Source organism: Anomaloglossus baeobatrachus, chromosome 2, assembly GCF_048569485.1.
Source record: "Anomaloglossus baeobatrachus isolate aAnoBae1 chromosome 2, aAnoBae1.hap1, whole genome shotgun sequence".
Lineage (NCBI taxonomy): Eukaryota > Metazoa > Chordata > Amphibia > Anura > Aromobatidae > Anomaloglossus > Anomaloglossus baeobatrachus.
In genome coordinates this window covers 402148449-402174872 of record NC_134354.1, presented here as the reverse complement: position 1 = coordinate 402174872, position 26424 = coordinate 402148449, and the positions used below count along the sequence as shown (strand labels likewise).

The 26424-nt window shown below is 44.4% G+C and overlaps 1 protein-coding gene across 1 annotated transcript in view; it reads right to left on the bottom strand.

Moving 5' to 3' along the window:
* MYOM3 (myomesin 3) overlaps nt 1–26424 on the bottom strand; it is a 284293-nt gene that overhangs the window by 21854 nt on the left and 236015 nt on the right. The window contains exon 31 of the mRNA XM_075336099.1: nt 627–714. Coding sequence (XP_075192214.1) covers nt 627–714 — 88 coding nt within the window. The remainder of the gene's footprint in view (nt 1–626; nt 715–26424) is intronic.

Here is a 26424-nt window from a genome sequence, read left to right as displayed (position 1 = left end):
GTTAGTTCTTAGGCACATTGGGAAAAAAAAATTGTTATCCCTTTTAAGGGCTCACTCACACCACCATATTCATTGGATAGCTGCAGAATTTTTATCAGGTAGCATTCAGACCAATATTATTCAATGGTGCAATGGTTCCCGATTTTTTTCCCTGACAGAATCTCTGCTCAAATTGGACGAGTCTCACCCATTCAAGTCTTTGGGTGCATGATGTCCGAATGCAGTCCAATTTCTGTGGACTTACAGAATGGAGGAACTGGAGAAATTTTGCTCTCCATCTTCTCCTAACAGTGCCCTATGATTCTCTCATCCCAGAGAATCGAATCACACTCAGTTGACACTCTGATCAGAATTCGATCAGAATGTCATTAATATAGATTTTCACTGATGAGAATCTACAGTCGGGTGACCTCGGCCTTAATGTGCCCTGGTGGCTCTGTTTTACCACTCCTGTCCTGGTCCTGGCAGCTGCATTTCAAAATTGGTCTAGGAACATGCGCAATTATATCACATTTTATATACAAGAGAACATAATTTTGTTCTGCTGGACATATTCTTTATTACATTCATCAAGCGAACTTGTAAAACCATATTATTAATTTCTTGATGTGATGTTCTTCTCTTACCTTCCTTAGTAAGATCCAAGTCACTGATATCTTCTCCCCTGTTATCCTTCACCACAGCTTTGTAATAACCTTTTTCTTCATTAGTGAACTGTTGAAAGAAAATTATACCCCTTTAATAACTAAGATGCAGTTTAATTAAAATGTATAGCTTTTGGTTTCTTGTTACACATAGTCTGTGTGACTTCAAGATTTCTTGGGAAACACTGGTGTCTTTTAGGTGTGTTTATAGTAGACACGTATTTGTTATGTCACCTCCGGAGTCCGCTCCATCGACTTCTACTCCGATCGCCAGGTGACGCCGTGTTCCTGCCGTGGATAGTGCTGGTGATTGGAGAGGAGTCAATACCAGCGGTGCCGGTGGGCGCAGGCTCCGCTCATCCACTGGTCTGGGTTTCTTGGGGATCTGCAGTGCCACTGGCTGACTGTAGGTGGCGTGTGTCTCCCAGCTGAAGTACCATCATTCAGCTACAGCCTATGGTAAGACACCACACCCTTTTTAATGCACCTCCTGTCTGCTGGCCTCTGTCAGAGATGGTTCTGAAAATTCTGGCTCCAGTTCCGTCCTGTGATTTCGTGAGCTGATTACTGCTTGTTTCCTGACTACCTCTCCTGCCTGCTGTTTTTGTACCTTGCTGCCCGATCCGGTTTTGACCTCTGCTTGTTTCTGATTACGTCCTTGCTTGCCGATTCTGTCCCTGTTCCGCAATTCCTGGTTTGACCCTGCCTGACGACTACTCTCTCAGACTGCAGCCTTATACAGGTAGTGATCACAGGGCCCTGTGTAATTCCAAATCCCTGTATAGGGGTTAAAGGGTTTCAGGGTTCTGGGGGTCCTGCTTGGTGAGTGGCTTCCCTCTAGCCTGTCCATTACAGCCTGTCTGAGTCTGTGGATCCAGGCAGGCGGTCAAGACCAAGTAGAAAGAATGTGCCTTGATCTACTTTGTTCTCCCTTTGGTGATCCCTTTGGTTGCACTGACAATGTAGGGTCACAAATGATTGATTTCCAAGAAAAATAACAGCGAAACAGTAAAATGCAGATGCCTTTAGAGATATTATTTTATGGGGAAAACTGCAGTGTTTACTAAACAGACTAAGAACTAAACATTTTGTAACATGCGGGATTTATTTATACGCTTAGTTCTTTAGCATGTAAGCATTTTCTCATTTATAAAGTTCATTTATTTTAATTGTTATTTTCACAAACAAAATCTTCTAGTGCAGTGATGGATAACATATGACATGCATGTCAATGGTGACACACCGAGCCATTTTTGCTGCCAAGAGCTGCAGGGGCAGGTGGCTGCATCCTGATCTATAAGATAAGTCGTAGCCGACAGTGATTTAACTAGAACTGCATGTGCGGCTAAACTATTCCAAAATGACCAGCTCGGGGGGCCTCACATGCAGTTCTAGTTAAATCACAGTCAGCTGCGGCTTGTCTTATAGATAGGGATGCGGCCGCCGGTAATTTGTGTTCTGTACCTTTAATCAGGGTCCTGAGTGAGGCATGCTTATGTAGCATGCAGTACATGACATACCTCTTTTTAACCCAGGGATCTCAAATATGCAGCCCGCACGCAGACCCTGACCTTCTTGTGGCCCCTAATCTTGCAATACACAGCTCCCCAGACAATCACGTCCCTTGCCGGGGGCCGCAGCCATCTGCGCTTTCCTTCAAATTTTTGATTTTCCCTGCTACGCACAGGAACTCTTCAGCCATCAGACAATCAGAGGCCAGTAGGCGTCATCGTTGTATGACATCACCTGCTGGCCTCTGATACGCCAGCAGCTGCATTGGTAATGCTGTGGAGAGCGTTCCTATGCGCAACGGGGTAAATCAATCATCTGAATTAAAGAGAAGATGGCTGCGGCCCCGGCATAGGGCTGCGATCGTCAGGGGACCTGCGGGCTGCAAGAAACAGGAAAGAGGACATTGAGGGAACGTGTGTGTGTGTGTGTGTGTGTGTATGGGAAAATGGCTTAAAGGGGTTATCCGGCTTATTTAGCCTTTTTTTTATTATTACCCTATTGGGCTACATTGGGGCAGGTAAGTAGATAGTGAGCACTTACCTGCCCTGCTGTCAGCCCCTCTCCCCCGGCTCAGAGCGGTCATGTGACCGCTCCTGCCGCGATTTTGCTGCTTTCGGGCATTTCATGTCAACATGGGCAGGACCATGTTGACATGCAAATCTGGAACCGCTTGTTGCCGCCCTGCCGGGCGGCTACAGTGCGTGGAGTACTTGCCCCCCTTCCCTGCACCCTCCCACACATTCCCCCGCACCCCGTACTCTCCCCGCCCACGGTGTCACCGCCAGCATCGGGCCCCCTGCTCAGGAGAGCAGGAGTGCCCGTGCAGTCTGTGTCCCGCTCCGGCCCCGCGGCTGCTCGCACTGCAGGCTCAGCAGCTTCTCACCCTGCAGCGCAGGCAGCCACGGGGATAACGATCGCTGCCATCAGGATGTTAGATAACATCATTACCTGCTGTGACGATCTTTGCTTCACTCCTGTCAGCGCTGTCACTGCCTTCTATGCCCGCTGCGTTTTCACGTCACTAGCAGTGACGTCACGGGCGATACTGCTGAGAATGTGGTGGGCATAGAAGTCAGTGACAGTGCTGACGGGAGTGAAGGGAAGATCGTCACAGCAGGTAATGATCTCATCTAACCTCGTGGCAGCAGCGCTCCTCATCCCCTGCAGTGACCTGGGCTATTGATGTTAGCTCAGGTCACTGCATTACTCTCCCAACCAATGAGGACATTCTGTTCTTCATTGACTGGGACATTGACTATTGTATGGATTATCGTGGGACCCCCTTATTGGATTACACCGGACCTGGATTTGTTTTTCTTTTCAATAAATTGGTGAAAGAGGGAATGTTTTGGGGAGTGTTTTTTCAAATAAAACTTTTTTTTTTTGTCTATTTTTTTTATTGCTGACTGGCTTTGTGATGTCAGGTATCTGATAGACGCGTGACATTACTAACCCCAGGGCTTGATGCCAGGTGACATTACACATCTGGCATCAACCCCATATATTACCCCGTTTGCCACCGCACCAGGGCACGGGATGAGTTGGGGCGAAGCACCAGGATTGGCACATCTAATGGATGCGCCACTTCTGGGGCGGCTGTAGCCTGCTATTTTTAGCCTGGTGAGTGTCCAATAACAGTGGACCTCCGCAGTCTGAGAATACCAGACGACAGCTGTCCGCTTTACCTTGGCTGGTGATCCAATTTGGGGGGACCCCATGTTTTTTGTTTTAAATTATTTATTTAATTTAAAAGTAACAGCGTGGGGTGCCCTCTCGTTTGGATTACCAGCCAAGGTGAAGCTGCCAGCTGTGGTCTGCAGGCTGCAGCCGTCTGCTTTACCCTAGCTGGCTACAAAAGTATGGGGGACCCCACGTGATTTTTTTAAATTATTTATTTATTTTTTTGGATAAATACAAGGCTAAGCACCCTTTAGTGCCACATGAAAGTCACTAAAGGGTGCTAGCTTAGAATATGCAGGGGGTAGGACATTATATGTCTTTCTCATCTATCTATCTATCCCTCTATCTATGATTCGATCTATCCATCTATCTATCAATCCATCCATCCATCTATCTACCTATCTATGATTCTATCTATCTATCTATCTATCCCTCTATCTATCTATCTATCTATCTACCTACCTATCTATGATTCTATCTATCTATCTATCTATCTATTCATTCATTCATCCCTCTATCTCTCTGTCTCTATATCTATCTATTCATCTCTATATCTACTCATCTATTTATCTTTCTTGCTGCTTCTGTTTTTTGCGGTCTGCAAAAAAACAGAAGGCACACGGATGACACACAGATGCATCCGTGAAAAAATTGACCTTTTTTTGCGGACCGCAAAAACGGAACGGTCAAGTGAATGTAGCCTACATGTGTTCCCTATGGGGTAGGGGTCAGTACAGAACGATGGTGAGGGGGGGGGTCGGTACAGAGCGCCGTGTGTGTGTGTGTGGGGAGGGTTGCAGAGCCTGATGTGGTGTGGGGTGCAGAGCCCGATGTGTGTGTGTGTGTGGCGCAGAGCCCGATGTGTGCGTGCGTGTGTGTGTGTGTGTGGCGCAGAGCCCGATGTGTGCATGCATGTGTGTGTTGTGTGTGGCGCAGAGCCCAATGTGTGCATGCGTGTGTTGTGGGTGTGTGTGGCGCAGAGCCCGATGTGTGTGTGTGTGTGTGTGTGTGTGTGTGTGGCGCAGAGCCGATGTGTGTCTGTGACGCAGAGCCCGATGTGTGCGTGCGTGTGTTGTGTGTGTGTGTGTGGCGCAGAGCCCGATGTGTGCATGCGTGTGTTGTTGGTGTGTGTGTGTGTGTGTGGCGCGCAGAGCCCGATGTGTGTGTGTGTGTGTGTGGCGCAGAGTCCGATGTGGGGCTGTTATTTCCATTGCTAGAGTCATAACAGGTCAGCTGCTGGGGCAAAATGCTGACAGGGAATGTGTGTGCAGGGGGCGGGCAGACGGCGGGGCTGGCAGGGGGAGGGGCTGTACAGTGAGACTGGGCGGTGCAAGCTCTGACTGTGATGTTTTGCACAGGAAGTGGTCAGTTTGCTGGAGCTGAATGTAAACAAAGAGCTGCAGAGAATAAAGAGATAATTCAAGAGAAACAAAAGGTAGAAAACAAAAAATTACAATGTAGGGGTGTTTTATATGACAATACAGCACAGATAAACTCAAAAATTTTTGGTAAGCTAATGTCGGACAACTCCTTTAGGCTCTGTGCGCACTAGTGCGGTTTACCCGCGGATTTACCCGCGGATTTGCCGTGGAAATTTCTTGAGAAATGTCTGCAATCTTTGTGCAGACATTTCCCAGTAAATTCTATGAGAAAAAAAAATAGCTGTGCGCACTGTGTGGATTTTTCTCACGAAATTTCCTTGAGAAGAATTTCTCGAGAAAATTTCTTGAGAAAATGAGCATGTCAATTCTTTTCCACAGGTACCCTGCGGATTTCGGCAGTACAGCCTGCAAAATCCGCAGGGAACCACCCGCGGGAAAATCGCGGCTATTCCACGGCAAATCCGCATTTGGTGCGGATTTTTTCCGGAGGTCCGGAAATCTTTCACTCCCAGAAGTTTCTCCAGAAATTCTCTTGAGAAACTTCACATTTCTAGTGCGCACATAGCCTTAAGGATGTGAGCAGTTCCTTACTTCCTCCGGCTACACTGAACAAATCTAGAAGACCCCCTTAGTATGTATGAAGCAAGCATACGTATATATATATATATATTTATATACTTCCGTGAAATCCAGTGCTGTGAAACAACCAGCAGTGCGTTCATCCTGTAAAATGCTCTGCACCATAGGCAACATTTAACCGGCTCTGCAGGAGAGCATAGCAGAACAATATGGAATGTTCTGCACCACGGAATTGTCAGACAGAGGCCAGTTTAACAGCCTGGATTAGCTTGTGTGAATGAGCCATTAAAGGGAACCTGTCACCAGATTTGGCAACTATAAGCTGTGGCCACCACCAGTGGGCTCTTATATACAGCATTCCAGAATACAGTATATAAGAGCCCAGGCAGCTGTGTAGAATATAAAAATGACTTTATAATACTCACCTAAATGGTCAGTGCGGTGCAGACTGGTTGGATGGGCGTCTCCATTCTTCAGTACCGGCGCCTCCTCTTTCGGCCATCTTTGTCCTCCTTCTTCTGAAGCCTGGGTGCATGACACGTTCTACATCATAAACACTCGCTGGCATTGATGTCCTGTGCAGGTGCACTACAATGCTTTGATCTGCCCTGCTCAGGGCAGATCAAAGAACGCCTGCGTAGGACCACAATGCCGGCGAGTGTGTATGACGTAGAATGCGTCATGCACCCAGGCTTCAGAAGAAGGAGAACAAAGATGGGCGAAAGAGGAGGCGCCAGTACCGGAGAACGGAGATGCCCATCCGACCAGTCTGCACCGCACTGACCATGTAGGTGAGTATTATAAAGTCATTTTTACGTTCTACACAGTGGCCTTATATACAGTGTTCTGGAATGCTGTATATAAGAGCCCACTGGTGGTGGCCGCAGTTTATAGGCCCCAAATCTGGTGACAGGTTCCCTTTAACCAAGGAACAAACAGTGCCCATGCCACCATCTTGAAAACCACTACCAGTATTATGAGAATGTCCTCCTTTACCATGAGAACATGGCTACACTACATGACTTCATGGCTACAGTCACTGTCTGATTGCAAGAACCACATCACGCAGCCTGAACTGAAGTGTACAAACATTACCAGGGGTTTGGGCAGCATTGGCACAGGGCGATCGGTGAGGCGGCTCTTACTTAGTGCATGATTTTATACCATTAGCAGTCACTGTTTGTAAAAGAAGTAAGTGGAAAACTTTATTACGCACGAAGAAAAAGCTAAAACTAAAGAAAGCTGAGTTTAGAAACAACTGTCAAAACCCTAAACAACCCTAAATAAAAGCAAGAAAATGGCATGAAAATGCATTGTTTAACTCAAGCATATTGCTATAGTGTTTTTGCTGAAAAAAAATAAAAAAATAAAATACAAATATTAGCATAAAAAAAAGCATAGTGTTGAATCGGGCAGGTTGCTATCGGCAACAGTTACATTTTTATTAATAATAAAAGAGACCTCTATTGCTATAATGGTGACTTTTGTATAAGGAAGGAAATTGGCATAAAATTTCAGGTGCTCGTAATCTGTCGCAGAAGTACATACTTATAAGGAATTTAGATTTTTCAGAAAAAATAAACATATTTTTCCTTTTGTGAACTCAATCACCTGCTCCTCACAGCCTTGATCCTCACCAATATGGTCTGCCATATAATTACTACTTGTTATCAATGTTAACAACAGGAGATGTCCTTCATGGTCACATATGTGACATCACCTAATACAGGCGGCCATTGTTACCTTACCGTGTGATGTCACAATGACTGAGAATCTATAGAACTTGGTGTACAGGAGACAAATGCTCATTCCAGAAGATGAAGAGGAGAAAGAAGGATCGAGGACACAGATGGTCATCTCAGAAGGTGAAGAGAAGAGCAGAGGACAATGGATCGAGGACTCAGATGATCATCTCAGAAGATAAAGAGAGCGGAGGATCCAGGATTGAAGATATATTGTCATGTCTGGAGGTGAAGACAAGAGTGGAGGATCCAGGATTGTGAACTGACATGTTCAAGTCAAGAGGTGAAGACAAAGAGGGTGGAGGATCCAGGATTGATGACTCCACCATTTCCATCACGACACAGGTAAATGAGGAACTTTACAGGGTTTTCAATCAGTTAAACTTGTGCCAACATGTACGCTTAAGGCTGCTTTACATGCTGCGACATCGCTCAAGCGATCTCATTGGGGTCACGGAATTTGTGATGCACATCCGGTCGCTTTAGCGATGCCGTTGCGTGTGACACCTTTGAGCGATTTTGCATCGTTGCAAAAACATGCAAAATCGCTCATCGGTGACATGGGGGTCCATTCTCTAATATCGTTACTGCAGCAGTAACGAAGTTGTTCCTCGTTCCTGTGGCAGCACACATCGGTAAGTGTGACACCGCAGGAACGAGGAACCTCTCCTTACCTGCCTCCCGCCCGCAATGCGGAAGAAAGAAGGTGGGCGGGATGTTCGTCACTCTCTTCTCCGCCCCTCCGCTTCTATTGGGCAGCGGTTCAGTGACGCAGCTGTGACGTCGCTGTGACGCTGAACAAACCGCCCCCTTAGAAAGGAGGCGGTTCGCCGGTCACAGCGACGTCGCAGGGCAGGTAAGTAGTGTGACGGGTCTGGACGATGTTGTGCGCCACGGGCAGCGATTTCCCCATGTCGCACAACCGATAGGGGCGGGTATCTACGCTAGCGATATCGGTCACGATATCGCAGCGTGTAAAGCGGCCTTTAGGCTATGTTTTGTATTTTGCTGCATTTTTGTGCTTTTTTTTAAAGCAGCAAAACCTGATCTCTTGGCAGTAAAAAAAGTTGCGTTTTTGTGTTGAGTTTTTGCCTCATTTTTTACTCGGTTTTTGGAGTGTCATTTGTTTACAGTACATGTTCATTCAACAAAAAAAAACCCAGCAAAAAAAGCACCAAAAAATGCTCTGCTGCGTTTATTTTTTCACTCTCATGGCTTTCAATAGTAAAAAAGGTAGCAAAAACAAATGCTAAAAAAAAATCATTTTGCCAGTTCAGTAAGGAAAAAAAGTAGGTGTATGTGTCTGTGTGTGCATGAGATTTCTGGAATCTCATAGGTTTTGCTGGTATGGTAAAAAGCAGTTTTTTTATTAACATTTATTTGCATTAATCCAATTAAAAAATGCAAAAAAAACCCAAAAACAACCTGTGTGAACATAGTATGACCCCCCAAATGTCCTGATTGTGGCTGTACAGTACTATATTGCATCAGTCTTTGCGGTTAGAATCTGTAGATTGGGGTGATGAAGGTTCTATGTGAGGTCACAAGGCGGATTGTTGGACACCGAGAGTTGCGTGCAGCAAACCTGGAGACTCCACATAGAGATGTAAGAGCAAAGATGGCGCCTGGGAGGGAGACACCATAGTGGGGACTTCAGTCAGTGACTCTACAAGTGGTGACTGTGGTTGGTGCAGATTGTTGGTGATTCTGTTACCTAATTTCAGATTTTGTGGGACAAAAAAATTCTCATTATTCCATCATATATATGTAAGAGGGGTTTGTATTCATACATCTGGGACCATTCTATATATAATACCATTTGCTTCATTTTATTTGTTTTTGCAACATTTCATTGTTATAAATAATTTTCCACTGCTTTAAGCCATTTATTACACCATTTTTAAACACCTATTACAAAATTTAAATATAAAAGAAGGTAACTTTTCGATAGGAAACATAACATTTTTAAACCCTTCATCCCTGGGCGATTTTCCGTTTTTCCATTGTTATTATTTTTTTTCCTCCCCTTCTTCCAAGAGCCGTAATGTTTTTATTTTTCCGTCAATTTTGCAATAGAAGGGCTACTTTTTTGCAGGATGAGTTGTACTTTTAAATTAAACCAAGAGTTTTACCATATAGTGTACTGGAAAACGGCAAAAAAATCCCCCAAAAAAGTGCGATTGCACAATTGTTTTTGGGATATTTTATTCACAGTGTTCACTATATGGTAAAACTGATGTGTGGGTTTAATGCCTCAGGTCGGTACAAGTTTGTACATACCAAACATGTATAGGTTTATTTTTATCTAAGGGGTTAAAAAAAATTCACAAGTATTTCCCAAAAAAGTGCACACTTTTTACACCATTTTCCAAAACCCTAAGCGTTCTAATTTTTTGGGATCTATGGCGCAGTGACGGTTTTTTTTTTGTGTGTCTCGAGCTGACATTTTTAACGCTACCATTTTTGCGCAGATGCGCCTGTTTGATCGCCTGTTATTGCAGTTTGCGCAAAATTTGCGGCAACCAAAAACCGTAATTTTGGCGTTTGGAATTTTGATGCCGCTACACCATTTACCGATTAGATTGATATTGTATTTTGAGAGATTGGGCATTTCTGAACTCGGCAATACCAAATGTGTGTATATTTTTTATTTTTTTTAACCCTTTAATCTTCAATGGGGCGAATGGGGGGGTGATTTGAACTTTTAGGGGGGTTTTTTGTTTTTTTAATTTCTAAAACTTTTTTTTACTTTTTTTTATTTTAATAGTTCACTTAGAGGGCTATAAGGATCAGCAGTCTGATCGCTGATTCATTTTTGTAGATCGTAGATGCACAGCTTTAATCTGCTGCTCTCCTCTCAGACATGGTGCTCTGCTGGCAGTAAGAGGAAGTGACTCATGATAGCTACAGGAGTCATTACCTGACCCTTTGCTACCATTGAAACCATCAGCACAACGTGATTATGCCACGTGACTTCCGATGGCAGCTGGTGAGTACGAGCTTACCGTGCCGGGCGTTTACATTGCGCTGTCACATTTTGAAAGTACGATCTAAGGGGTTAACAGGCAAAGGTGGATCGCGGATCCACTCCAGCCTCCAAGGCACACATGTCAGCTGTTCAAATCAGCTGACATGTGCAGGGATCTCCACCGGCTGCCCGCAGCAGCTGGCGGTGATTAACCTGACACGATCCATGACATACCCAGTATGTCATGTGTCGTGAAGAGGTTAATACTGCACTTCTACATAAAGGTAACACATAATGTAGATTGGTAATACCTGTGTTAAAAATACATCAATTGAGTTTCTGTTGCAACCATTCTTAACATGATTAAAAAATACCAGTTTTCTAAAAAAAAAAATATTTACTTGACTTGAAAATTGATCTCATTTAACATTGGGCAGTGTAATACCAAGCTTGCACTGGCATAATCTGCCCCACATTTATCATTAAGGTGCAAAATTGAAAAAATATGGATTGGCAGATTTTGTATTGAGTGATACTGAAAAATGTGGAGCAAATTCTGCCATTTTGGATCACTGGGACTATTACATTTGGAATGTTGTAACATATGCATTGTAATATGTGATTATAATCTGAAAATTGGTAGATGGGGAATTGTAATAGATTATTTGTTCTCACATATGTGCATATATGGTGCATCTAAGAGAACCAATTAAATGACCAAAGGGTAAAGATAGCTACACTCATTCAATAATAAAAACCTATAAAACGTGAGTGATCAAGCCAAATAAAAGTATATAATCTTTATTGAAAATCATTAAAACCAACATATAGAACAAACAATGATGAGGACACATTCAATTAACCTCAGGTAAACAGGAATATACAAGCAATAAATAGCAAATATGCATACTGGCCGTGTGTCAGAAAGGCATAAAATAGTGCACAAAAAAAAAAAAAACAAAAAAAAAACTGTCAAGTTTCTTGGGGAACCGAGAGTCTTTGGGTAGATACGAAATGTCCCAAAGAACACCTATGAAGTAGGACTACATTGAATACAAGCTGAACAGAGCTTAGTCCTTCACTAAAGACTAGATGTATGAGATCCGCATTCCCATTACCGCAACACGTGGCATATATCAAGGGAAACCGAGAAAGCATATGTCTATGATATTGACAGGATTATAATCCTATAAGATGTAAGCGTGATGGTTATAAAAAAACATAGAAAAAACAAGTGGTATAACCACAAAGTGTTTCCCAAATGCCTACAGTCCCAAGGGGGAGGGGCAGGATCTCAACCACACATATGGAGATGAAGACAGAAACCGACACAAAAGCAAGTGCCAAAATGACACTTTAGCAACAGGGCTAGACTAAGGAAGTACTATTCCCAGTGTTATAATACATAAAGAGGATTATAACAGACAAAGAAGGCGGCATGGCCTGCAATACCAACAGTGTTTGCACCTTACAAAGGCACAAAACCAGCCATAAAGACCCACCTTAACACTGGGTTATCAGCCCACAATGACACACACCAAAAAGGATGTTAACCTGAGGGTAGAATACCCCGACACGTGTTTCGCAGAAAAGCTTCTTCCAAGGGGTCAAGAAGCTTTTCTGCGAAACACGTGTCGGGGTATTCTACCCTCAGGTTAACATCCTTTTTGGTGTGTGTCATTGTGGGCTGATAACCCAGTGTTAAGGTGGGTCTTTATGGCTGGTTTTGTGCCTTTGTAAGGTGCAAACACTGTTGGTATTGCAGGCCATGCCGCCTTCTTTGTCTGTTATAATCCTCTTTATGTATTATAACACTGGGAATAGTACTTCCTTAGTCTAGCCCTGTTGCTAAAGTGTCATTTTGGCACTTGCTTTTGTGTCGGTTTCTGTCTTCATCTCCATATGTGTGGTTGAGATCCTGCCCCTCCCCCTTGGGACTGTAGGCATTTGGGAAACACTTTGTGGTTATACCACTTGTTTTTTCTATGTTTTTTTATAACCATCACGCTTACATCTTATAGGATTATAATCCTGTCAATATCATAGACATATGCTTTCTCGGTTTCCCTTGATATATGCCACGTGTTGCGGTAATGGGAATGCGGATCTCATACATCTAGTCTTTAGTGAAGGACTAAGCTCTGTTCAGCTTGTATTCAATGTAGTCCTACTTCATAGGTGTTCTTTGGGACATTTCGTATCTACCCAAAGACTCTCGGTTCCCCAAGAAACTTGACAGTTTTTTTTTTTTTTTTTTTTTTTTTTGTGCACTATTTTATGCCTTTCTGACACACGGCCAGTATGCATATTTGCTATTTATTGCTTGTATATTCCTGTTTACCTGAGGTTAATTGAATGTGTCCTCATCATTGTTTGTTCTATATGTTGGTTTTAATGATTTTCAATAAAGATTATATACTTTTATTTGGCTTGATCACTCACGTTTTATAGGTTTTTATGGTGCATCTAGTCACAATCTCATTTAAGGACCTCAGATCAGATATAAACACAACCAACTGAAGTCCATCTTCCATTAATACATTAGTCTTCAGATTTCAAGGCCTTTGCCTAACACTTATTTTTTTTTCTTTCTAGAAAGTATATCTGGATCCAGAAAGGAAGACTGAAGAATTTAGAAAAGGCCAGGATATAGATTAGTGTTAGATTATAGGACTATCGGTTTATTATATTTGGTGCCTTATGTGTCATCACACACTGACTATACAGAACACAATAACTTACACATTGGAACCATAGGAATAATGACACTACAGCTACAGAGGTGACCGTCTGATAGCCCAGCTCGACTACCCATCTCTACTGAAGACCCTTACAGCTTTTTGAAAGTTGGGTGGAGGACATCATCTCTGGTATAGGGTCCCACAGCTGCACCCCATCACCTTGAGCAGGACTCTTATAAGAGAATAACAATTATTCGGGCTTCCCATAGACTTACATTGCGCATCGAATATTCACATAGCGGTGACCTATTGTTCGGATATTCGCGAAGTCGGATATTTGTGGTATTCAATCATCCCTAATGATTTCATTCTTCAGGGATGCGATGCTCTGAAAGGTGATAAAATACAAAATCTGTCCTGGTCTGGGGCAATAGCGAAGGCTATTTTTGGTCTTCAAACAACAGGCCTAAACACGTCCCATACTACCACCGGCCTAATTCCAGTTCTTCTGTTGGTCAGTTTATGAATGCCACATAAGGGTTTTTATATGATATAATCGTCCTATAGTTCAGTTAGTTGTAGTATAGCCTTGGTCCAGGGTTCTTGAACTGATCGCCTTTTCTCGGGGTCGAGAAGGAATTTTTTCCCTGTGGCACAAATTGGCTGAAGGTGTCCAGGTTGTTTGCCTTCTTCTGGATCAATAGCTTTAGGTATAGGTAGAGACTGTATTTAATAAAGAGTTCAAAACTGAATGATCTGTCTTCTTATTTCTTTATATTATGTAACACTTAGTTATTTGTATAAATTAGTTATCAATTTTAGGACTTATGGCTTCTGCAATAAATCAAACCGAAATACAAGGGTAGTAATTATGTCTGATCATAGATGGTCATGTAGGTTAGCAGCAAATGGAGAGTAAATTGGCCACTTATTATCTACCTGATGGGTTTGGTATGGATTCTAAATATGGGAACTTCCATTGCTTACACATTTAATTCTTACTAGTAGATAGCCCATGCCAATACCGTGACTGTGGTATAAAATGCATCCAATTGAGGGCAGAGTGCTTGTTCCAGGAGAACAAACGCAATTTATATATAAATATCCATGTTCATGAATATTACTTAGTGGAATTAGGAATAATAGGTGTAATGCAGAGATGTCATGGGGGTACCAAGACGGAGAGTGATCTCCTCTTTTTTAGGTGTCAAGAGACTGCAGTGCATGGCTGAAGCAATGGTGACCGGGGCAGTAGCCATGGGCGAGAGTATAAAGTTCAGCACCCCGACACACGGGTTTTAAATGAGAGTTCTGGGTCTGTATGTGCTGATAGTGTTACTTGGAGTACTTTCAGGCCGATGCTGTTACGCTCTTCATCAGGTCCATAGGACGTCCAGATAAAGGCAACAAACATATTCATAACAACAAAGTAGTCTTTACTTGGCACAACACTTGGTCACAGAATACAGCAGGCAGCACACTTCATGGTATCTTCTGTATAACTCACACACACAATCATTGCAGTTTCCAATGACGGCATATTACTTGTGAACATTCTTTTAGCCAGGAAAGTTAAATAAGCCCTTCATCTCTATGGCCTTGGAGTCCACGGGTCAATATGTTTCGCTGAGTATCCTGCACCCACAGCCAAAGGCAGTGATCCCTTACAAGAACTGTTCTTAGAGCCGCTTCCTCTTCCTTGTCTTCTCAGCTGGGCAGCACCCTCACTTCACCAGTGCGCCCCCCACTGGTATACAATGGACTCACTACATTCTTGGTTTCTTACATTTCTTTGGTCTCTTCCAGCTTGTCTGCCAATGTGACCAGTGTTGCTGCAACAGGTTCCTTTTAACGGTTTCTTGCTGTTTCTGTGCAATGTGTTTAACACCACACCAGCTTCACCAGAACAACTCCTTCCTTCACCAGTACTGTACACACTGATCCCTAAACCAGGAGCTTCCTCTCCTCCTGCCTCTAATGCTCCTTCCTCTCCTCCTGACTCCTTTTTTTTTGCCTTCCTCTGGATCAACATGTTAGGCTATGGGTTGAACTAGATGGACTTAGAGTCTCCCTTCAACCTTAAAAACTATGATACTATGATACTATGATGACTCTAATGCTCCTTCCTCTCCTCCTGACTCTAATGCTCCTTCCTCTCCTCCTGACTCTAATGCTCCTTCCTCTCCTCCTGACTCTAATGCTCCGTTCTCCCCCTGGCTAGCTAGGTGTTAACCCTCAAATGCCTGAAAACAGGATCCTGCACCCCACAGGAAAATATAACATACTAGCTGTAGTACCTGGCGTTGCCCGGGATAGTAACTAAGTGTCTCACAGTCTCTCTCACTCTACCTCTCTGTCTGTCTATCTGTGTCTGTGTGTTTCTCTCTCTGTTTGTCTATGACTCTGTGTGTCTGTCTCTATGTGTGTCTCTTTGTAGGTCTCTGTGTATGTGTCTCTGTGTGTGTCTCTGTCTGTGTGTCTGTTTCTGTGTGTGTCTCTGTTTGTGTGTGTGTGTCTCTCTGTCTCTGTATATGTCTCTGTCTCTGTGTGTGTCTCTGTGTCTGTCTGTGTGTCCCTGTGTGAGCATACCTTCGAGATAAGGGACAGCGCAGGGGCCCCAGTCTTGGGGTCAGCTGAGGAGCCCCGGTTCCATCGTTACATACCCCGTGACATCCTGACAGCATTCCGGTTTCAGTAATGGGGGTGGCGTCGGTGTCAGTCACTGCTCTGTATATGGAAAGAGGCGGCTGTAACCTCACCCCCCGCACTGACTGACAGTGCGGTGCGGCTGTCAGTCAGTGCGGCTGGTGTGGTTACAGTTGCCACTTTCCATACACAGAGCGGTGACTGAACCCGCACCAGTGCTATCCCCGTGACTGAAATCAGAATGCTGCCGGGAGGATTAAAGTTAATTTCCTCCCGGCAGCGGGGTTTAATGTTCAGGCGCCAGACAGTTTCAGAATACTATTAACCTGCAGATTAACCCCAATGGGAGATATTCAGAGTTTAAGGCTACGTAGGATCATGGCCTGGTCCCTTTTCTCTGGTGGGTGTAGGATAATATACAGTATAATAGTCTTTATATAACTTTATAGAAAGTTTTTTTTTCCATGTTATTTAAGACATTCGAATGTTTAATTTGAATGTCTAAAACTGAAGAAAATCCATAATTACGGGATATTAATAAAAGGAGATATCTGCATCATGCTCTAAGTTTGAAAAAGTAAATACAAAGAGCAAAAATAAAAAATCTCTTCTGAACAGACAATAAGAAAGCTGTAATTTCAGATAAACGTTAGGAAATATTTATCTTACAAAACTCATATATGTGATAACAACTAGGGAATAACAAAATACATGCACATAGACTATCCCTATAAAACTTAAATACTTTATTAAATCACTTAAAACCACACCGTGATTACTAAAAGTGCACAGGATAGATTGCTAGCCCTCAATAGCTGCACCTATCTGTGCACTGCCTTACAGCGGGGGTTGGCACCCTAAAAATGCGATGTGGCGCCCTCACTACGCGACGATTTTCCCTGCTGCCCCTGAAGTCCCTGCCGGAAAAAAAGTGCAGTGCCTAAGATAAGTGCAACAAATAAATTAGTGTGGCAGGTGCACAATAGGGAGGAAAATTCAAAAACTTATCTCATTGATATGAATAAAATAGTAATTTCAAGCCTCTAATATAAAATATTTATCTTACACAGCAGAAACGAGCCCGACAATAACTAACATTTATCTTTCTGGAGCAGGTGTTACATAAATGCAGATATCTATCGGAAGAATTCAATTCTTATTATCGGAAAGGGGGCATTTCTCCTCTCTTAAAGGAGAACATCAAGAATACCTTTAAAGGGAATATGACAGTAGATTGATGCATCATGAATTAGAGACCGGCTGCGCTTTGCAGTCCCGTATAACCTCTACAAAATACCGGCCAGGCACGATGCCAAGCCGGGGTCAGGCGGCTTGTTTTCGTATAGGCAATAGTGATGAGCGCACAGTCCTATGCTTGGGTGCTCGGTACTCGGAATGAGCAGTCAGACACTTGGACGGAAGTCAATGGGAAACTCCACCACTTTTCTGGGAGATCTTAGGGAAAAATGCTTGAGTCCCCCTTGACTTCCATTATACTCGGGTTCACGAGTCAAGGTTATCAGAGCATCCAACTGTTGGTTACAAGTACTGAGCACCCAAGTATGGTAGGGCTCGTTCATCACTAATGGATAGGCCAGTGGAGTGAGGAAGGGAGAAGCCACCAGGGGCCTACCGTGGACTGGTGATTTAAGATGCACCTGACCATGGATAAGGATGGTGATGGGCCCATACACCGTGTAGCAGCCACTGCCGGGTGCTGCAGTAGTGCTATTCTTATTAATAAGATCTGACCTGCAGTACCCAGCAGCGGTCATAAACAGTGTATGGAGTTGTGGCTTTGTGTTCTGTACACTATTGGCATTAACTTTGGGCCACCACAAAAGGATATACAATTGATTGTCTGAAATCCCAGTGTCACATCCCACGATTCTGGGAATAGGTCATTAATATAAAAGTTGTGGACAAAGAATCATACACCGGGTCACCTTTATGAAATTAAATGAGTTACGTAATATTCAATATTTATAAAAAATGTAAATAGGCAGGCCAGTTGCTGCAAGTTACTGCCTGCCTAGGATATGGGATAACTACTAGAGGTCTCAGTACTGAGCCCCTCAAAGATCCCTGATCTCAACAGTAGGACCCTCACAAATCTAGTATTTATTCCTGTGGATTGTTGATACCTTGTAGAATTTAGGAAACTCCTCTAAAGTTCTCCTTACCTGAAACATAAGACAGATTTTTAAATAAGAGTGTGCCAAAACAACTTGTCATAATTTTTATATTAAAGGGTTATTTCCATCTTAGACATTTTTGGCATATCTGCAAGATAGAAAACAAGTGTCTGACAGATGTGGGTAGCACCTGTGGGACTTACGAATATGCCAATCTCTAAAATGAAAAAAAACACAACAAGTAGTGATGGCCGAACTAAAAGAACTAGGGATGTTTAGTTTGAAAAAGAGAAGGCTGAGAGAAGACTTAATAGCGGTCTACAAATATCTGAAAGGTGGTCACAGTGCAGAGGGAATCACCCTATTCTCATTAGCACAAGGAGCAACATGAAGCAATGGGATGAAACTAAAAGGAAGGAGATTCAGATTAGATATTAGGAAAAACTTTCTGACAGCGAGGGCAGTCAGAGAGTGGAACAAGTGACCACGGAAGGTAGTGAGGGAAGTCAGAGAGTGGAACAAGCCGCCACTAGAGGTAGTGAGGGCAGTCAGAGAGTGGAACAGATCTCCACCGGAGGTAGTGAGGGCAGTCAGGGAGTGGAACAGGCGACCACGGGAGGTGGTGAGCTCTCCATAAATGGAAATCTTCAAGCGGAAACTGGATAAACATATAGCTGGGATGATTTAGGAAAGCCTGCACTCGCAGGGGGGGTGGACCCGATGGCCCTTGAGGTCCTTTCCAACTCTATCATTCTATGATTCTAATAACCCAGACTGTAAAAGTCTGGATCCGCGTGGGAAAACCTAGCACCCATGAACCAATCCGAGGCCCAGAGTTCTCAGGGAACTGTGGGTAACTATCCAGATCCTGCCACTCGGGTAATTCAAATATAAAATAAAGGAAAAAGAAAGAAAATAAGAATATTGCAGGAGCGTTATGCTTACCAGTCTCCGCGCGACTGTAACACTACTTCTATGCTGCTCATTAACCACATGAATATGCACTGCTTCCCCCGCCCACCGGCAGTCCCGGCATCTGTGATTGGTTACAGTCAGACCGTGCCCCCATCCTGTGTGACAGCATGTCTGACTGCTTGGAATCATACACACTGTCTGCATATGTATAGTGCCGAATGTTGCACCCCCACCGATAAGATATTGATGGTCTACCTAAACATGGCCTATCAATAAAAAAGTAGTGGCCAACTTCTTTAAATTAGAGAACACGTTAGGTTACATATTTCTCTCATTGTCATCATTATATCTCCACACAACAGTAAAAGGTGTGAATAATGCATTTCCTAAGTGATCTGAATGAAGTCGTCATGTAGTTGACATAATCATGTTGAAAGCAATCTATGACAGAGGAAAATAAATCACATCTTAATAGCTACTTTCAAGGAGCTGGGAAAGTGACAGTAAAGAAAAAATCTCCCATCCCTGGTATAAATGTACTTGAATGGGAGGTGACTCACTTATGCGTGGAGGGCAGTGCAGTAGACTGGGATCACTGGTGGTCATCAAGCTGACTGTAGAGCAGCGGTCCCCAACCTTTTTAAACTTGAGCACCATATTCAGCTCTAATAGATGGGAACCCTCCAATTTACACAATAGTGAAACCAAGAGCCCAACAGTCCCAATGAAATGATGGACAAAGCTTCCCCGAAAAAGCACACCGAAACCTTGTTACATTGGCAGGATACTTACATCAAAGGGTTCCCACTCTATCCTACATATTCTTGCATCAAGCACCCTCCCCACATTATTGCACCCAGCTTCATGTCACCTCTAACTGGCGGTATCGTCCTGTCTCCAGTTTACTATATTTATTCCCTCTCCCCACCATTACTGTATGCACACATCCCGATGTGCTCTTCTGTGTGGGGCTATTCACAAGATTCTCCATCTGGAGACCTGCTCTTCATAGCTGTTTGCTAAACCTGCCACATAACATGAGCCCACGCGCCACATGTGGCTCTCAAGCTACAGGTTTGTGACTGGCTGTAGAGTCTGATATTGGAAATAACAAATCAACATATTCCGCACTTCAGCTTGTTGCCAAAAAGAACCCCTGTCCCAAAAAAGACTTTGGGTTGTTGCCTTTGGTTGGATCTGTACCTAGAACCCTATGCTATGCCGTCGTTGACTGATCTTGACTGTCCGACCAATGGTGCCTAGAACAAAAGCTTTCTTTTATTAACTGAAGAACAGTGCTATAATTCTCAAACACAAAGCTATGTATGTATCATTTGATATCCCAGAGGTCAGATCCTCACCGAGCAGATCTTGATAGCATAATCTGGTGTATACACTATGGTGGAAATATACACATATTTTATTGCACAAGCTCTACATTATCATCATGTAAAATATTTATCAATGAACTAACTATAAGCAGCCTAATGTCATTATAAAACCCAGACTGTGGTGTCTGACAGCTCAAGTGGTCCTGACATAGGTGGTCAAATGTCAGACGACTAGCAGTCAACAAATCAAGACGGCTCAAATCAGCAGAATAATCAACATCAGAAAATCACATTTTTTCATATTTTCCCTTTAAAAAAAAAAAAAAAGAGTTTGCGCTATTTTTCTTGTCAAAACGACAGAAACTTCAACAGGACCAAAATAAACCCATGATAAGTCAATGTCACGTATGGACTTGGGGAAGGTCGAGACACACAACAAACAGGGGTTTCACCACAACAAACAAGGTGTACACCGTTGGCACTTTAACAATGGTGGGCTCTGGCACTAGGGAGGGTGATGATGGGACACCTCCTGCACTCACATGCAGCTGCAACCTGCACTCCTAGCAAGCCCTATAAAGGTTATACACCTGTCGCTGAGCAAGATACCTAAAATTCTAAGAAGCCCTGCAATAACCGTGGCTAGTGAGCTGGCAGGTGAGGATCGCTAGTCCCAACTCTGCACTAAAACAACATGAAAGGAAGGTACAACAGACAGGGAAAATAACAAAGGATAAAGCCCAACTTTACTGTTGCAGTCAGACACCAGGACTGCAACCTACACCACTTCACACAACAAGGGTTCCAGCAGCTCCTTCCACCTCGAAACCTAATTTCAGAATGAATCAGAATAGCCGGCCCCTCTACTGGGAGATGTGACCATATATAAGGGAAAGGAGTGGTCACCAACCGGAAACACATGAGGCCAGGAGTCAGAAGCTGCTGGAAAGTAAAACTGACATTAACCCTTTCAGCACCAAAGGAATGGGAATACATTTAATTTGATGGGTCTCAGATCAGACAGCACAGAGAGACTCTGGCCCAGATTCTGTCACAAGTCTCTAGATGCAGAGAGAGGGTGGTGACAGTCAATGTGGTCATCAGTTGCAACTGATCTTTGTCTTATGATGGATCCAGCCTAGAGATGTAACTTATGTAATAAATGAAACCACAATGTAGATGTGAACAATTCTTTATCTGTATATATGTCAAGAGGCCAACATATTTCCATCTTTGAGGCTACTGACTTTTCTGAAGAAGGCCAGCTTTGTATGGAGACTTACTGGTTATGTTCCATTGGAAAACCATTTGTAAAGAACAGAAAAGCACCTAGTGCTACTTTTTGGAGATAGCGCTAAGTAACTGTACAACCCTTTATCAAACCTTCCAACATGCCCAATAATATAAAATTCAGGACCGATATCTATCTACTAGAGATGAACAAATAAATGTGCAGAACTCTGGCCCAGTGACCAGGTCAGATATCCATGGCCACTACATGGGAGCCCCAAGAAATAGCTCCTACCTGCCAGCATCTGTGGCTCCTCATTTGCTTAGCCGATCTTATCTGTCGTTGTGTGTTCAAGTTGCAACGATGACATTGTGCCATGCCGGCTAATCAAAAGAGGAGCTAGACCACAGGAGTCCCATCTGTCAGCCATAAATTACTGATCCACTCATTGGTGCAGAGCTAAACTGAGCACATCTCCAGGTATTTGTAAGATCCAGAGTTACACATTGAAGCTAATCCTTCATATTTTATCTTCCCAACCTTTGTCACTCTAGGTACGGGGAAGTACGAAGCGAGCGGCGACAGGAAAGGGAAGAGGGCACCTGCGTCTAGGAAAGGGGGAGATGGTGACCCCTGACCAAACCTGCAGCTGGTCCCTGGGGTCCCTCACCACCCTAGATAGGTTCCGCTCCTATGTGCCGAGCCGGGTACCTGACCCTAGTGCTGGACCCTAAATAGGCAACGGGTTGGATGAGCTCTTCATCAATACCACTAAATGTTAAAGTAAGACACAAGGGGGGCACATGGGAGACTTATCCACAGATGACTCAGGCTGCTCTAACTGTAAAGAACCCTTTCCTATTTAGCCGCTGGAAGAAAAGTGATTATGGCAGCTAAATAAGAAAGAGTTCTTTAGAGTTAAAGCAGTCAGATTGTGGAATGCCCTACCACAAGAGGTAGTAATGGCAGATACTATAACTCCTTTAAAAAAAGGCTGGATGATTTCCTCAGTACATAGAACATTGTCGGTTATAAGTGACTTAGGTACAAAATGTAGAATTGGTGGAGAAAGGTTGAACTAGATGGACCTAGGTCTTTTTTCAACCTATGTAAATATGTACCTATGTAACAAGTTCAGCAAAGCTTCAGCAATGATACTACAGACGAGTACAAGCCACCTGCTTGCAACCAGAGCTAGAATTAACTGAATAATATCACCAGCACCAGTCCAAAGAAGAAGGGAGGATTTAAGCACCAAGAGAATACTGATGATCAGCAGCTGGGTGGAAGTCGAGCTCCTTCTTGGTCCAAAAGGGTACGAGATGAAAATCCAGCATGAAAGCTACCTATACCAATGAATACTGACAGCAGGAACAATAGAAAGTTAGGGAGTATTCTGTGTAGCCAAACACTGTGACCTTCTATTGCCAGAAACCACATGATTGATGTCTGTCACACATGACACACCCATGACAGCCTTGTTCTGGTTTACAATCAAACCTATTTCCTGCATATGTATGGTATTTTTACTCTTTTTTTAAGCTTTAAACTATTTAAATAAATATATTCATTAATTTATTGTATCCAAAAACGCAGTGTGTGCACAGCCTGAAGCGTTGTCCACCTTTAATGTTCCCTCTGCCTTTGTGGTCTGATTAAAGAGGTTATCCGGCTTATTTAGACTTTTTTTTATTATTTCCCTATTGGGCTACTTTGGGGCAGGTAAGTAGATAGTGAGCAGTTACCTGCCCTGCTGTCAGCCCTTCTCCCCCGGCTCAGAGTGGTCAGGTGACTGCTCCTGCGCGATTTTGCTGCTTCCGGTCATTTCATGTCAACATGGGCAGGACCATGTTGACATGCAAAATCTGGGAACAGCATGTTGCCGCCCTGCTGGGCTGGTACAGTGCGTGGAGTCCCCGCCCCCCTTTCCTGCACTCTCCCACACATTCCCCCGCACCCCGTACTCTCCCCGCAACCTCCCCCGGCACTGCTGTGGGACCCGTGAGCTGAGGGGAGGAGCCTGGCGGCGGCTGCCCATGGTGTCCCTGCCAGCATCGGGCCCCCTGCTCAGGATCGCACATTCAAATGTACCGGCATCACAGATGCCGATATATTTGAAAGCACCGATGAGAGGGAGCGCAGCTTCTCATCACTGTCCCGCTGTCTGTGTCTGACAGTTCAGGACAGAGGTGATGTCACTACTGTGCTGATATGTCCAGACCAGACAGCGTGCGAACGTGCAGAAGCGGCGGGGACCGAGAAGGGGTAAGTATGTATTCCCTACATGTGTTCTCTATGGGGGTAGGGGGTCGGTACAGAACGATGGTGGGGGGGTCGGCACAGAGCGCCGTGTGTGTGTGTGTGTGTGGAGGGGTTGCAGAGCCCGATGTGTGTGTGGGGTGCAGAGCCATATGTGTGTGTGCAGTGCAGAGCCCTATGTGTGTGTGCGGTGCAGAGCCCCGTGTGTGTGTGTGGTGCAGAGCCCTGTGTGTGTGCGGTGCAGAGCCCTATGTGTCTGTGCGGTGCAGAGCCCTATGACTGTGTGCGGTGCAGAGCCCTATGAGTATGTGAGGTGCAGAGCCCTATGTGTGTGTGGTGTGCAGAGCCCTATGTGTGTGTGGTGTGCAGAGCCCTATGTGTGTGTGGTGTGCAGAGCCCTATGTGTGTGTGGTGTGCAGAGCCCTATGTGTGTGTGGTGTGCAGAGCCCTATGTGTGTGTGGTGTGCAGAGCCCTATGTCTGTGTGCGGTGCAGAGCCCTATGTCTGTGTGGTGTGCAGAGCCATATGTGTGTGTGTGGTGTGCAGAGCCCTATGTGTGTGTGCGGTGCAGAGCCCTATGTGTGTGTGCGGTGCAGAGCCCTATGTGTGTGTGGGGTGCAGAGCCCTATGTCTGTGTGGGGTGCAGAGCCCTATGTGTGTGTGGGGTGCAGAGCCCTATGTGTGTGTGGGGTGCAGAGCCCTATGTGTGTGTGGGGTGCAGAGCCCTATGTGTGTGTGCGGTGCAGAGCCCTATGTGTGTGTACGGTGCAGAGCCCTATGTGTGTGTGCGGTGCAGAGCCCTATGTTTGTGTGTGGTGCAGAGCCCGATGTGTGTGTGCGCGGTGCAGAGTCCGATGTGTGTCTGCGGTGCAGAGTCCGATGTGTGTCTGCGGTGCAGAGTCCGATGTGTGTCTGCGGTGCAGAGTCCGATGTGTGCCTGCGTTGCAGAGTCCAATGTGTGTGGGGTGCAGAGCCATATGTGTGTGTGCGGTGCAGAATCCGATGTGTGTCTGCAGTGCAGAGTCCGATGTGGGTGCGGTGCAGAGTCCGATGTGCGTGTGGTGTGCAGAGCCGTATGTGTGTGTGGGGTGCAGAGCCCTATGTGTGTGTGCGGTGCAGAGCCCTATGTGTGTGTGGTGTGCAGATCCCTACGTGTGTGCGGTGCAGAGTCCGATGTGTGTGTGGTGCAGAGCCATATGTGTGTGTGATGTGCAGAACCCGATGTGGTGGGGAGTGCAGAGCCCGATGTGGGGCTATTATTTCCAATGCTGTAGTGATAACAGGTCAGTGCTGGGCAGAATACTGACAGGGAATGTGTGTGCAGGGGGCGAGCAGGGGGCGAGGCTGGACACTGGGGCGAGGCTGGACAGTGAGTCCGGGGCGGTGCCAGCTGTGACTGGGAGGTTTAGCACAGGAAGTTATCATGTTTGCTGGAGCTGAATGTAAACAAAGAGCTGCAGAGAATAAAGGGATAATTCAAGAGGAACAAAAGTTAGAAAACAAAACAATGTAGGGGTGTTTTCTATGACAATACAGCACAGATTAGCTTAACAAAAATTTTTGAGTTTATGTCGGACAACTCCTTTAATGGGATGGGGACATTACTACAGGATGGGGACATTACTACAGGATGGGGACATTGCTAAAAGAAGGGGACATTACTATAGAATGGGACATTGCTAAAAAAAAAGGGGACAATGATGGGCACAAGAATGGACACATTACACAAGGGTGACAAGATGGGCACATTACTACAGGATGGGGCACATTACTACAGGATAGGGACAAGGATGGGCACATTACTGCAGGATGGGGACATTACTACAGGATGGGGACATTGCTAAAAGAAGGGGACATTACTATAGGATGGGACATTGCTAAAAAAAAGGGGACAATGATGGGCACAAGAATGGACACATTACTACAAGGGTGACAAGATGGGCACATTACTACAGGATGGGGAAGATTACTACAGGATAGGGACAAGGATGGGCACATTACTGCAGGATGGGGACATTACTACAGGATGGAGACAAGGATGGGCACATAACTACAGGGGACATGATGGGCACATTACTGCAGAGGACATGACTGCTGGGGGGAGGGGGAGCGGAGATAATCATTATCTCCTCTCCCCCCAGCAGTCATTATCAGACAACTTTTTGTTATTAGAGCTACAAATATCACAAAATTATGGATTTTTAAAGAAGAGACAAACCACCCTAGTTATGCTCGTTTTGCATACATTTTGAGATATCAAGCTCAAAAGGTTGGCGATCACTGTTCTAGTGTAAATCAATACACATTATGTGGCAGCTCTATGATTAAAATAATTTTAAAGGGCATTACTATAATTATTATATACAGTTAGGTCCAGAAATATTTGGACAGTGACACAATTTTCGCGAGTTGGGCTCTGCATGCCACCACATTGGATTTGAAATGAAACCTCTACAACAGAATTCAAGTGCAGATTGTAACGTTTAATTTGAAGGTTTGAACAAAAATATCTGATAGAAATTGTAGGAATTGTACACATTTCTTTAGAAACACTCCACATTTTAGGAGGTCAAAAGTAATTGGACAAATAAACCAAACCCAAACAAAATATTTTTATTTTCAATATTTTGTTGCAAATCCTTTGGAGGCAATCACTGCCTTAAGTCTGGAACCCATGGACATCACCAAATGCTGGGTTTCCTCCTTCTTAATGCTTTGC